At 41.2% G+C, this 14,236-nt stretch overlaps 1 protein-coding gene across 1 annotated transcript; it reads right to left on the bottom strand.

The window, feature by feature from the left end:
- Positions 1-666: 666 nt before the first annotated feature.
- Positions 667-14,222, bottom strand: LOC310990177 (multidrug and toxin extrusion protein 1-like). Its single transcript, XM_083977449.1, has 16 exons — positions 14,019-14,222; positions 12,436-12,537; positions 12,218-12,286; positions 11,858-12,006; positions 9,912-9,954; positions 8,476-8,520; positions 8,289-8,386; positions 7,872-7,969; positions 5,625-5,806; positions 5,420-5,528; positions 4,096-4,171; positions 2,599-2,668; positions 2,380-2,512; positions 2,181-2,275; positions 2,019-2,082; positions 667-1,949 (listed from the first exon to the last, which is right to left on the bottom strand). The coding sequence occupies exons 1-16, from the start codon at positions 14,196-14,198 to the stop codon at positions 1,711-1,713; spliced, it is 1,752 nt and encodes a 583-aa protein (XP_083833575.1). The 5' UTR covers positions 14,199-14,222; the 3' UTR covers positions 667-1,710.
- Positions 14,223-14,236: the final 14 nt, after the last annotated feature.

Below are 14,236 nucleotides of genomic sequence, written 5' to 3'. Positions count from 1 at the left end.
ATTACATCTCTGCGACTATACAGTTGGTATTTAAAAAATAAAAAATCTTTTTTAATCTAACGCTTTTCCAGCAATGGTAAAGAGACTTTGTAATAATAAGAAGAAAGAAAAGGGTATCTTATGCCTCATTTACTCCTAGACCACATTAAACCAGGTCTTGATCAAAACCACAATATTTAAAGGGATAGTTCAACATTTTGGCAAATTTGCCAGATTGCCATAATTCCTATAGTCATAGCAGTAGGTTCATTACCTTAAATTATCAGTGCATGTTGTTTTGAGATCAGCGGGGCAGAGACGTGAGCTGCTCAGCAAACACAATGGAGGTGAATGGTACTACAGGTCCCCTGTCCCTCATCAAACTCATCCAATAAATACACAATCCAACAACTCCAAAATGCTCTTGTCGACAAGTTGTGACCTGCACATTCACCACGCTATGAAATAATAATGCTTAATTATGTAACATTAGGACACATTTAGCAAATACTCAACTGAACTACAAAGCTTTTGAAAACACAACGCCCAGCAGCCATGTCTGGAATGTAATGGTTTTACCAGGCTGTTATTCATTTTTAACAAACAAGCAATTCACCTTTCAACACAAATGATTCAACTTTTAACACACTCATATTCATCTTTTAATTATTTATTCAAATTGGGGAAAAAAAAGAAATGAGCTGACATGAGAAAACTGTCAGTGTGCTGGTTACATAATGTCTTTGGTATTGCTAAATTGTCCTTTGATAACTGTCTTTGGTATTTGGCTATAAGCTCTCAGAAATGTACAAAGCATTTAATGTGCATACTACAAACCACAGACTGATTCTGGAAAAGATAAACAATATTAAATATAACACACGGGTTGACTAAGAAAATATATATACAGTACATTTATTACTGTAACGTTTTGGTCTAGCAACAACAAACCTTTACTGACAATATACAGATCATTAGTGTCATACATGTGTAATCTTACAAAGTCTTGCAGCTGTGAACATGTTTTGTTGCTATTTATGTATTCCTATTGAAAAATACAATAACATTTGTTTTGTATTAAACTGACCTCAAAGACTGTAAAAAATCAACAGTCACTCCAAAGCTAAACAATTTTGGAATGCCCCTTTAACCCTACCTGAGTTACTACACTTTGGCATGCTCTCTATCAAATATAAACAAATACAGCACTTTACTCTCAGTGTTTCTTATGGGATTTCAGACACAATGTTTGAACGCTGTCTGGCAGGTCCTTTTTTTCCCACCAGGGGGAGCAAGTGAGAAACAACAAAAAAAGTCACTATAAAAAAAAACAGTGGCATAAAGTATTGCATCAGTTTTCATTATGGCTGTCTTTACAACAAACACCTGCCTGATCTTATATTTAATAGAAGTAGAACAAGAACAACCTATTGTTCATTTGGTTTTCAGCCCTGATTTGGTCTGCTAACCCCTCCAGCTCGCTACACGTTCAACTCTCATCAGTTCAGTTTGGCGGCATTGGAGTGGCTGCCTGCCTCGTTACATGCTGTATGAGAGGCTGTAAAAAGCTGCCGACTGAACCGTTGACCCTCAGTGGGATAAACAGTGCGAGTAACCCTATCACACTTACAGGATCATTCAGTGTCAACATAAAAAGATTGTTTAGTGGAACGTTATGCCGTCGTACCTGACAGCCGTCGGTCTGACTGCCAGCTCCGCATTGTCAAACACTCACTGCAGTAGCATGATAAGGAGGTCGCTGACCAAGACTCCGGCGATGAGGATGACGACCATGACCAACAGTGTCAGCCCACGCCGCAAAACCAGTTGTGTCACTGAGAGAACTTCTCCCACTGTGGTAGCGTTAGTGGATTTACTCTGGTCACACACCTCTGCGTATGTGTGATTCCCATCAGCACTCTCACAACTGGATTCGGTAGTAGCGACCTGGATCTGCTTGGGACTCGGGTCTGAAAGTTACAGGGAGAACTTCAGCATCAACACAAAACCACCACACAAGTCAGTGCACTGGTGTTTACCTGTGTTTTCAATCCCGTCCATCTCTTTTTCTTCTTTGACCTGGACTCCTGCTCTCACCAGGGCCTGATCACAGACATTAACATTTGTCATTAACAGTTTGTTTGGATCTCTAATAGGATTGGAGCATTATTTTTGATTGGTTCAGGGATGTGGGTACGAACCTCTGCTGCAGCTTTCTTCCAATTGAGTTTCCACAGAAATCCAAGGAAGAAAATCGACTGCATTAGCACACAAACTGTGAGTCCCGTCCATAGTCCTACATCAGAGATGAAAGAAGTTTTAATGGCTTTTCTGGATGTTCCTTGATCATCAGGAGAAAATGATACATTATATTTCACCGTACTATTGTTCTTTTCATACCTACGATCCCCATCTTTGCTGCAAACATCAGGGACACTCCGATGGGGAAGCCAATGAAGTAGTATCCCACCAGGTTGCACAGAGCCCCAACCAACTGTTTCCCTACTCCTCTGAGAACTCCTCCGGTCACACCCTGTCCACAAACACACAGCTCCGTCAATATTTAAATGTCAATATTCAATGTCAAATACATGAAATTGTCATTGAAATTGTTCTTACCGCAATGGCATCAACAACATGCATAAAACCAAATATAAACATGACGTCAGAGACCCTCTGTAAAATGTCCCTAAAAAACAAAGATGAGAAGAGTCAGTACATGTGATCTCTGATTACAATCAGGTCAACAAGTCAGAGACCGACTGAGCAATCTGAGTGAGAACTTGAATCTCTGAAAAATGTACATTCATGTCAGAAGCCTAGTATTGGACATGTCCACCTTTTACTTTAAAGACAGAATGCAGCTGGAATAGACTCCATGAGTTTGTCCAAAACCTTATGACCCCTATTATTCCTCCAGGGTCTCCTGATAAACATATACATTGACTTCATCAGTAAACAGGACTTTTCCCAGTCATCCACTGAACTGCTGGTGTTTCTTTGCTCACAGAGGGAAGGCCTTGTTCCCGTCCTGAGCAGAGAAACCACTTCTTGTCCTCTGAGACCAACATGGTTACTGTATGACCTGGTTATGACTGTACTTCTGCTGATTGGAGTCATGCTCTTAATTTACCAAATTCTGCGTCTGTAACGAAGTTGTTTTTTCGTTTTTTTTTTCGTTTTTCGGGGAAGCTAAGCTCGTCCTGTTGACCTTCTGATGATGTGGTGATTTGGGGTCAGTCTGATTGTTCTGTAATTCGTCCTGTTTTCTGCCGTGTGTTTTAGAGCTGCATGCCACGCCCCCTTAGAAACATTCAGTCTAACTATGATTTGCAGCTAGGACAGCTCTCTGGCGTCCTTGGGTGTCTTGAAAGGCGCTATATAAATCTAAACTATTATTATTATTATTATTATTATTATTAGAATAACAGTCTGACTTCAGACACTTTTTGAGTTGATTTTCATATCACTTTCCCCCACAATCACATTGCTATGACATAAGCAACGATGTGCTAGAAACCTGAGGCACAGCCTTACATGTATTTATAACATGTAAGGATGTTGAATGTTGAGTTATGTGAACAAGCCTCATTTCATCAATGATTGTCAAACTTCCTGATTTTTTTCTGGGTCATGTGAAAATAGATATTTTGAGGGAGGTCTCAGATGTTTGGATCCCACTGTATCTCTGTGTGGAAAAATATGATGAACCTACCCCAACATTACATATTAACAACATCTCTCCGTTATATCTCAATTTCAACAAGACATATGTAATATAAGATGACATAATAACACAATAACCTTTATGGGAAATTATAATTTCTTGACCACCATCATGGATAAATGATTATGGCCTGTTGCATTTCCCTAAAAACTGAGAGAAGTTTCCATGTGTAATCATTAATTGAGCATGTAGGTTTGTTTGCTGGGCTGTGGCAGTGCCAATAGGGAGTTCAGGTTTGAGTCAGTATGAAGATGATGAGATGACATTAGTTAATTAATGACCGTTTAGACAACAATGTGAAACGGCTCTGCAACAAATAGACACAATAACTGAACAATTTAGTCAGTTCCAGACAGTGAAAGGTCACTGGGCAAAAAGCTTTTACTCACTGCTCTGAGGTAAAAATGTATCCAACCACGTTTCTGGTCAGGCTGAGAATCGCTCCAACAAAACACGCAACTATGACTGCAACAAGAAAAAGAGACAAAATGCAAAATATGTATTGAAAACATTGCACAGTGAAAAAATATCATTTGTTGATGGCCATGAAATTGGGGAGTGTTCAATATCAAATAACTGGGTTCTATTCAGCTTTGGACTTTGAAGCACGTCATACCCTGTGTTTCCTGTTCATCTCTTCACTGCTGACTATCCCATAAAGGGCACAAACACACACAAGCATAAACATAAATTAATTAAAACAGACATTAAAACCATACTACGGTTATTCTGAATCAACCAGCAAGAAGTTGACACTGTAAATAAACACAGTTGATCTACAGAAGCTGATGCTTCCCCAAAGGCCTGAGCCTGTGGCCCCTGCTGATGTGTGCTGTAGCTGGCATCTACCATTGCCCACATGTAAGGCATGCACACACACATCTGTAATTCTGTCTGCCACTGGTCCACATTGTTGTTGACAGTCTGACACAACACTGATAGTGGACAGTATGAGGGAGTTCAGTTGCCCTGGCCTCCAGAACCACTGCAAAAAATCTCAGCTGTGATGTCCTTTACTGTAACTCCCACATAAAACAAACTTCAACGACTGCCTCCTCTCACCTTCACAAATTGCATAAAAATCCTCTCATCCTGTCAAAAACAAACATTTCTGCCATATTAGCTTCTCTGTACTAACTGCAGAGTCCAGAACCTAAAATCGAAATCTTTTCACCTATAAAGACATCAACATATCATTGGGAGCTTATGAAATAAAAACAGATTTTTAGGTACTTTGAAAAAAAATCTATTATGAAATAAAAACGTCTTCAGAAACAATAGATTAATTTATACAAATTATTTGTATAAATATTAAAGCAGAAGTAAGCGGAGTTCCAAGTAAGTCTTAAATAGTTATATCTTCCGACAGCAATCACTTTTATAGTGTTTGGTCTGAAACACGGGTCTGTCAGTCACTCTGCTCTGCTGTAAGCCGAGGAGAAAACTTTCCTTTATCCAATGAGGAGAGAGAACGGCATAAAGGGGCGGTCCTCTCTGTGTGTGCAGCCAAGGGGTGCGTGTGCATGTGGTGACGTAGGGACGAGGGCGGGGACTGCTAACTCCATCGGCTGACAAGAAGTTAGCCAAAACGACCGGATCGCTTACTTCTGCTTTAAACAATTGACATTATACTTTAGAGCTTCATATAAAACAACTCGACCAAAGAGGAAAAGGCATTTCTTTACTTCCATAACTTCCTGTCTTGGCTCTTACATGCACAGATGATTGGCACTTTGCTCGACAGCTTGGCTTGCTCTATGTTTCCAGCACCAAGAGCATTTCCGACCCGAACACTGGCAGCAGCAGAGAATCCTAGAGGGAACTGTGGGAAAACCGGACAATAACACAAAGTGTATTTAAGGTTTTCTGAACCATAATTTCACTGAAGCAACGCTCCTGCAGAGAATCTTGTAATTACCATGTAAGCTACAACAGCCAGCTGGTATGTGATGGACTGAGCTCCCAGCTCAGCCTCACTGATCAAACCAGCCAGGAATCCTCCCACCTCGAACATCCACCACTCCAGACAAAGCATGAGCATACTGGGAATGGCCAGCTGGACGAAGGGTCCCCACTCCTGCAGACAGTCGCGTGACCAACCTACGGAACAGGGGTCCAGACATTAAGAGAGTATGTGGGATATGAAGAAACCTTTCCATTTATTTCATGATTTAATTTTTCAATTCATGTTCAAAGTTGCATGGTTGTGTGCTGTGATTTAAAGAGGAACTTTGTTAGTCTGGTTGCTTTTCCTCTGTGTTGCTAACCCTCCTCTCGGCCATGTGCATTTTCTTACAACAAAGCCGGCGAGAAATCAATCAATAGAGCGGTAGATAATGTTATTTATCATTAAACGATGTTGCAACATGTATATTTGTGTAGTTTCATCCGTCATAAACAAGAGATTATGGGTTACGGGGCGCGTTTGTGTCGTGGTGCTGCAGAGACAAGAGCTGCGACACCAGGGAGGCGGTGCTGATCTTGGAAAGTTGTTTTTCAGCCCAGAGATGCAATAAAGTCACACGCACGTGGAAGGCAGAGAGCCTCCATTCTCCCTCGTAACAAGTTAAGCCATTTATTAAACCATCACAATTACTCCAAAGCTGTTTAACTCATTGAGTGCCAGCCCTTTTATAAAATGGTCAGTGCCATGTGCCAGCGTTTCGGGGCATTTTGAGTAATATTTTAAGACCAAGAGAATATTTTGTATTATGACTCTGAAAACACAAAATAGCTCAAAGGAAAGAGGAGACTCTCTATTTAACTAGGGAAAAACCATTTGTTTGTACCTTGTTCCATTCTTGATTTATCTTAAGTTGAATAGAGCCTGGTTGCACCAAAAAGACCACTTTTTTTCTAGAAAGCTGAGAAAAATGCATTTTTGTGAAAGAGAGTCTCTCAAGAAAAACAGTGATTTATCCGTTTTAATTTTGGCTTCAAAAACATGTAAGACATCTGAAAATTTCATTTCACATGTTTTTTCATTGTACAAAAAAAAAAAAAACTAAAATACAACAAGTAGGAGTCTTACTCTGCAGAGTGATGCCTGCTCTCCTACTCCTCCTGCAGTTGCTGCCCCTTCACCCTCTCCTCTCCTCCCCCCTCCTCTCCCCCTCCCCTCACCCCCTCTCTGCCCCTCCCCTCCTTCTCCTCCTGCTGCATCGTCTCTGAAGGAGGGAGACGTCGTGGCGTCTCCAGCCTCTGTGCTGGACGCGGCCGCGGCAGCGACGCACCGCGCTGATCTCTCGGTTCGTCGTCACGTCGGTTTACAGCAGCTGGTGAAACTGACTCCGCGATCCGCTTTCGCTTCGGCATTTCGGTGCTGATCATCTAGATGAGTTTACCTTTCCTGCCTCCTCTGATCACTTCATGCTGGATGCTAATGCTATGCTAATAGCATCCGTAGCTAAGCTTTCCTCCAGCTCCACGTTACACTTGTTCCAGGCTCTGCCCGTCGTTTTCCTCTAGAAATAGAAACTTTTCCCAACTTTTTTATCTCTGTACCGATCGCACTCGTCTTCTCCTTCCTCTTGACTTCTTGCTCTGATCTACAGTCTTCTTCGTTCTACACATCCCAGAAGCCCCAAAATTACTCACAGTGTGCGCAACAGCGTCCCCATTTACCAGCAGCAGAAAACTGCATTTGACGTATATATACGTCAATGGCACTCAAGCGTTGGATTTTGATTGACGTATATATACGTCAATGGCACTCAATGAGTTAATTAAGGTAAAAATGAGGCATAGTTGAGCTACAAATCCTGCATAGTTCCTCTTTAAAACATGGTAAATATTTCAAATACTTGTGGGTGTATTTTAGAAATAACAAAAATCTTAAGTTTAATAGAGAGCCAGGTGAGAGTTTAACTAATGCATAACTAATTATGCAACCTTTCCCCTCACGTCAGAAAAAGACCATAATAACTGTATTACCGGTAAATTAATAGCCAGTCTGATATAACAGGCTTCTGACAAGCTTAAAACTATGTGCAACTCCGTCACCTCTGCTCGACACTGCATCACGCAGTTACAGTGTTACTAACTTTGTTAATCATTACATATGAACGATTACAATGGATAACCGCTGTGGTGACAGACAAAATTACTAGAGAGAATAACAGAATTGATACAGTCAACCACATAAAAAGACTAAAAAACACCTTACCTGCCCATGTGGCCTTGTGCAGACCCCTCCAGCAGATGTAAACATACAGAACTACAGCCAGCACATACTGAGAGATGGCATTGGCTGCTGCAGAGCCACTTAAAGCAAAAAACAGCAGATTTTAGAGCAAGGAAACTATATTCAGATTACTCACCATACACAGACAGATAGAATGACAAAACACCATCATCTATCAAATGTTTTACTGTCTGTGTAAATATAGGATTTATTGTTATTAACATGTTTGTATTTGTTGTTGTTTTCCAGTTCTCTTTTGTCTTCATTTTGAAAAAAGGAGCTAAATGTTGTTACGCTTCATCGTTAAAGCTGTTTGTCCTTCCTTCACTCACTAAGACCTGAAGGTAGAGAGAGCCGAGAGCATTAATTAGTTAATATTCATGATGTGGCAAAACTTACGCAACACCCAGTTCCAAGCGATAGAGGAAGACGTAGTTGATGATCGCATTGAGCACATTTCCAATCACTCCAGTTATGACCTGAGGCCATATGATTCCCTGTAAAGCACAGCACAGCCTTGGTTCAGTGTCATTCATTTTAATGACAGAATGAAGTTTCTGTTTGAGAACATATGGCGAGGCATCACCTGATTTTGAAGATACCTCCCCTGCAGCTGGTACATGAAGGCTGCCTGTAGAAGTCAGACATGAAATTGTAACAGTGTTAACTGATGTAGGTAAAGAGTAAATCCAAGCATAAAAACACTGACTATAAGACACTATGTACACATGCACAGCTAAGGCTTATTATATTGTAATAGCCCTCTACATATTTGGTCTTAAAGTATCTGACAAATTAGAACCGTGATCAGATGACACAGCTAAAGCGACATGTCTGAACCCAGTGTCTTCTTAATCTATCGTTATTAGTTATCTTGACAGCAACGCAAATACATGATGGCTACTATAGATCAGTTTCCATCACCTGTGCACAGTGGCCCTCCTGTGGGCTATGAGGGGATTGCAACAAATCAACCAATACATCATTTGCAAAATATTTTCGGTGAAAAATGTTAAATATAAATGTTTTTAAATGCTTTAAGGCAAAGTTGTCATTAAAATATTTTAGATGATTTTCATATATATCATCACTGAAAATATTTGACCTTCATTTAATCACAAAGTTGAATGTAAACAGAATGCATAAAAAGCCCCCATCAGTCCTACAATGTGACATAGAAAAGGTGAATAAACACAACACTAACCAAACCCAGCCAGTGTGCTGTTTACCTGCAAAGTTAAAGCAGAAGTGAGTGATATATTTGTGTTAATATAAGTCTTAAATAGTTATATCTTCCGACAGCAATCACTTACATAGAGTGTTTGGACTGAAACACGGGTCTCTCAGTCCCTCTGCTCTGCTATGAGCCGAAGAGAAAACATTTATCGTATCCTACAGTTTTTATCCAATGAGGAGAGAGAACGGCATGCAGGGCTGTGTGTGCAGCCAAGGAACGCCGTGAATGTGGTGACGTAGCGACGAGGACTGTTATGGTGCGTTCAAGGAAACTCGTATTTTTCCGACCGTGAAGTGGTACCAGTTCGATCTGGTACGAGTTCACCGGTCGGAAGTTACGAGTGGCCGTTATAGTGACTTTCACCGGTAAAACAGGTCGGAAAAACACGAGTGGGTTGCCTGGAACGCTACAAAGTCGTAAGTTGTGACTTGAAGCTGTAATTTACGATTTCAAAAGCCTGCCTGGAACGCAGCATTAGCGAAAACGACCGGATCACTCACTTCTGCTTTAAGTATTCACATTGGTTCTCATCAGCCAACAAAAACACCACGTCTGAGAAAGGCTCAAATCAGTTGATTAAATCAGGGGCTGATTTATCTGTTCACCCTGAGGGAGAACTGGTTCTTTCATTTAATTGAAATAAATACCATGGTTTAGAGAGATTTCTGTCTGGAAGAGAGTGGTGGAGTGACTGAGATAGTGACATTGGCGGCTACACATGCTGCCAACATTTATAAAAAACGAAACCCTGTTGGAGATTTGTATCATCAATGAACCAGACTCACCGGCAGAGCAGGCATGACGATCTTCACGTACAGCTGGGAGAGTCTTGATGCAGAAAGACAAACAGAACAAATTATGTTCACATGTAATATTGTGACATGGGGCCATACGGTTGTTGATAAAATGGACATGAATGACATTATGAGTCATTAGCTTTCTTCATTTCATTTCAGTTATTGTTTATTTGATGAGGACAATGCACATTAATGAACAATTAGTGATGTGCACATCACGTCATGTAAATATACTAGATTTAGCTAGGAGCTAATTTCCATCCGTAGTCCTCACATTTAAAGACAGACAGACACCGTACAAGGTCTAGTGAAGGTCTTTATCAAAGTACGCACCAACTTTGACCCAAAAGTGAAGACAGTTCACCCTGAACCTAAGAGCTGGACTCACCAACCGACCAGTACTGCTGTCATTAGAGGCAAGCTGCCTGTGTGGAGAACAACTGAGCCTTAATCAGAGCATGAATCCAACTAAATGAAACCTAAGTCTCTTTGGATAAAAGCATCTCCCAAAAGTATAAATATATGAAAAGTAAAACAATCAAGATTGGTTTTGGTGAACCACTTACTGTAGTTTAATTTGCTCCTATCTGATAATCTGTATTTATAATACAGTTCATAAATGTTTCCTCATCTTAAGTTTTCTTTATCCTGCTTCTTTCCAGGCATTGAAAATGTCCATGCATGGAACAAATAATAATAATGAAATATATAGACAAAGTTAAGTAGAAATGAACAACAGTAATTGGCCTCAGTTATGGTTACAATTCAAATTTGATCAGTAATACTAACTGTCTGTCATTTATCCCATTATATAGGGTGAAATAGTTAATCATGTTCAAATGTTCACACAAACCAGGATTGATGGATAAACAATTCAGCACTACTGCTCATGTAAATCTCTCTGTCCGTCACCACTGTTTTGGTGAATTCACTGCTCTAAGAAAAAGCAGCTGTTCACCATCTGCCCAGTAGCTTGAAGAAGACTGAATGTTACTGTACTAAGGCTGTCACAATCATGGAATTTTATGATTTATTGATCTATTAATCGCCATACAATTAACTGACATTAATGATTTGTCTTTTCCGGATCATTTCATGCCACTAAATAGTATCGTAGTAGTAAGTCTGAACATAAATTAATAACACATATACACCTTATGAAGAAGAAGAGCCATTTATTGGCATTAAATATTGGAACATATAAATAAAAACTGCATTTCTGTTTGCATTTAGACTTTGCAACTGAATCCATGGTGTTAATGTAAATACATGCTGATTGAAATGTGTTTATTGAATATTAGGAATTAAACTCCTCAAGATAAACTGTTTGTGGCTCCACTAACGTGCAAATAAACCATAGCAGAAGAAAGGGGTCAACGTGATGATGTCATTAACCCACCTGTTTTCCTCGGGTCAAGAAAGGGAGAAGAAGGAAGGATGAAGGTAAAGAAGGGAGGAAGGACGGAAAGAAGGGGAAAGGATGGTGGAAAGAAGGACAGGAGAAAGGAAGGAAAGAAGGAAGGATGGAACAACGGGAGGAAGGAGGGGGGAAAGGAGAGAGGAAGAAGGACCATTCAAACCTCAAACGATCTTTACAATTATGCAAAATAATTGCGATAAGCTCAAATAATTGCGATCAGGCGATTATGTAATAATTGTGACAGCCATAAATATTACATTTACATTTATGAGGTGGCCAAGATGAAAGCTAATGTTGCTCCATAGCTGCCATTTGTGTAAATAAGCATCTATTTCCTGACAGGTATGTCATATGAAGAGTGATATGTCAGTGTCGTCTTCACAGATTGTTTTTGCTGAGCCCCCGTATGCAAGTTAGATACAGTACATGTGAGTAAATTCATTATCGTAAATCTACAGGACTCATTCTATTCTTTTTAAGCCTCTGTTGTTTTAGGGATTAAGCAATGACTGACCTGGCGACCTCTGGGCTCTGTTTGACAGCGAGCAGCAGAGGTTCAGTGTTGATGAGGACGGCCCAGCAGGGGAAACAGGCCAGCAGCAGAATCAGGATCCCTCTCTGGAGAATCACTCCCACACGCTTCAGGTTACCGCTCCCATACGTCTGCGTGACACCGGTAGATAGATACTTGAATAAGACACCGAATCACAGCAATAACCAAGGGTATGACTGGTCAAAGAAAGCTAACATGATACAAAATCTCATTGTTGGGTTGTTTGTAAGGGGAGCCCAGGATTATCTGGGAACCCAGCAGCACTGGCTGTGTTGGTCTTGGTTAGATCAACAGTGAAGGAACCTCTGGTGAGGACACTACCTGAGAGATGAGGGTATCACAGGTTAACGACAAGCCAGTTCCAATAGATATACCAGTGACGTTGACCACCTGCAAATGACAGCACAAAATTCAGGGAAACATTACACACACACACACACACACACACACACACACACACACACACACACACACACACACACACACTATTGGCAGGCTGGAACACTAGGATACACAGAAAAGACTCAAGCTCTTCTCACCGCTATTGATAATGACACTCCTGCAAGTTCGGTTTTTCCCAGGTGACCGCAGAACACCGTGCTGACGAAACTGATCATGAATATCATCAACTGGGAAATCACCTGGAATACAAACACAAACACAAACACAAATGACTTAAGTTTTGTTTTCTTGTTTATAAATATGTTAGATTCACTCATACAATAATGAACATACACATGAGATGACATAACATTTCATGAAATGGTAAAAGACTTAAAAGGGATAGTTCAACATTTTGGCAAATTTGCCTATTGCCTATTGTGAATGTGCAGGTCACAACTTGTCCTTGAGAGCTTTTTGGAGTTGTTGGATTGTGGATATTTGATGAGGGACAGGGGACCTGTAACATTCACCTCCATTGTGTTCGCTGAGCAGCTCACGTCTCTGCCCCGCATATCTCAAAACAACATGCACCGATAGTTAAAGGTATTGAACCTACTGCTATGACTATAGGGATTATGGCAATAGGCGAATTTGCCAAAAATGTTGAACTATCCCTTTAAGAGTTGTTTTTTAACATTACAACATACCACAATTACATCACATGTCAGGGTTAGGGGTTAAATGTGTTAGTATGTTTGCCCTCCCTAATCTATAATGACAGTGAAGTGACAACTTGAAATTTTAGGAATTGACAGACTGGGATATTATTGGACGTGAATACCTATTCAGTTACTTTGCTGTACCACTTGAAGTTTAGCTCTTATGTTGTTTCTGCACCATGACTGAAGGCCACCTGCTGACTGGACATGATTTAGAAAGGTGCACCTGTGAGCCTGAGGTCTCACAGCTGACGGTTCATGTCAGAGCAGAGACTAATGTCATGAGATGAAGACACTCAAGAGACAGGGTTGTGTCCAGGCGCTGATCTGGGGATGTTATACAACACTATGCTGTGTTTTTTCCTCCATGGCCGCCCAGCCAAACCTGAACAATAGGTCTCTGGTAGGAGAAGTGACCAAAAAACCCCCACTGTTACTTTGGCTGAGTTTCAAAGGCTCTGCATCGGAAAACTGAGACTTTAGAGAAGAACAACCATGTAACACTCCACCGCCCTGAGTCTCATGAAGGAGGGGTCCCACAGAGGAGACCCCTGGGTTACTACATAGTCTTAAGTCTTGAGACTCTTATTTTAACTAGGGGCCTTGAATTCCTGTTGAGTGTCGCCTACAGAGGCAGAAACCTCAACCCTGTCACACTGGACCCAGGTCGGGTCCTGTCCAGACCTGTTTAGCTGGAACCCCGAGTACATAGGCCAGTTTGGTTGAGCAGGCGCCTTATGCAGATGCTACAGTCCCCCTGTTCGAATCCTGAATCTAGTGGCCCTTTACTGCATCATTCCCCCTGTCTCTCACAACTACCATATCAATTAAAGGGAAAAAGGCCAAAATATGTAGGCCTACTTAAAGACAAAAATAAAATATGTAACAGGGTTGAGTAAAAACTACAACACACACACACACACACACACACACACACACACACACACACACACACACACACACACACACACACACACACACACACACACACACTGCATAGAAACACACAGAGTATTTACCACTGGTCCCGCTAGTTTGAAAAGTTGCTTGAGCTCCTGCCGGTACTCCGGCGGGATGCAGCGCCGCAGCCTCCCCGGGCAGGAGCCCCCGCCCTCCGCGGAGCCCTGAGCAGGAGCAGCGTTTAAATCCTCCTTCACTCCCTCGGTGTATTTAACGGGTGTTTTACCGGGACCGTCCATGACTGAGCTCTCTACAGACAGACCGGCCTCTCAGGACA

Source organism: Trachurus trachurus, assembly GCF_905171665.1.
Source record: "Trachurus trachurus genome assembly, chromosome: 1".
Taxonomy (NCBI): Eukaryota; Metazoa; Chordata; class Actinopteri; order Carangiformes; family Carangidae; genus Trachurus; species Trachurus trachurus.
Note: the sequence above shows the minus strand (reverse complement) of the source record. Positions and strands in the feature narration are given on the sequence as shown.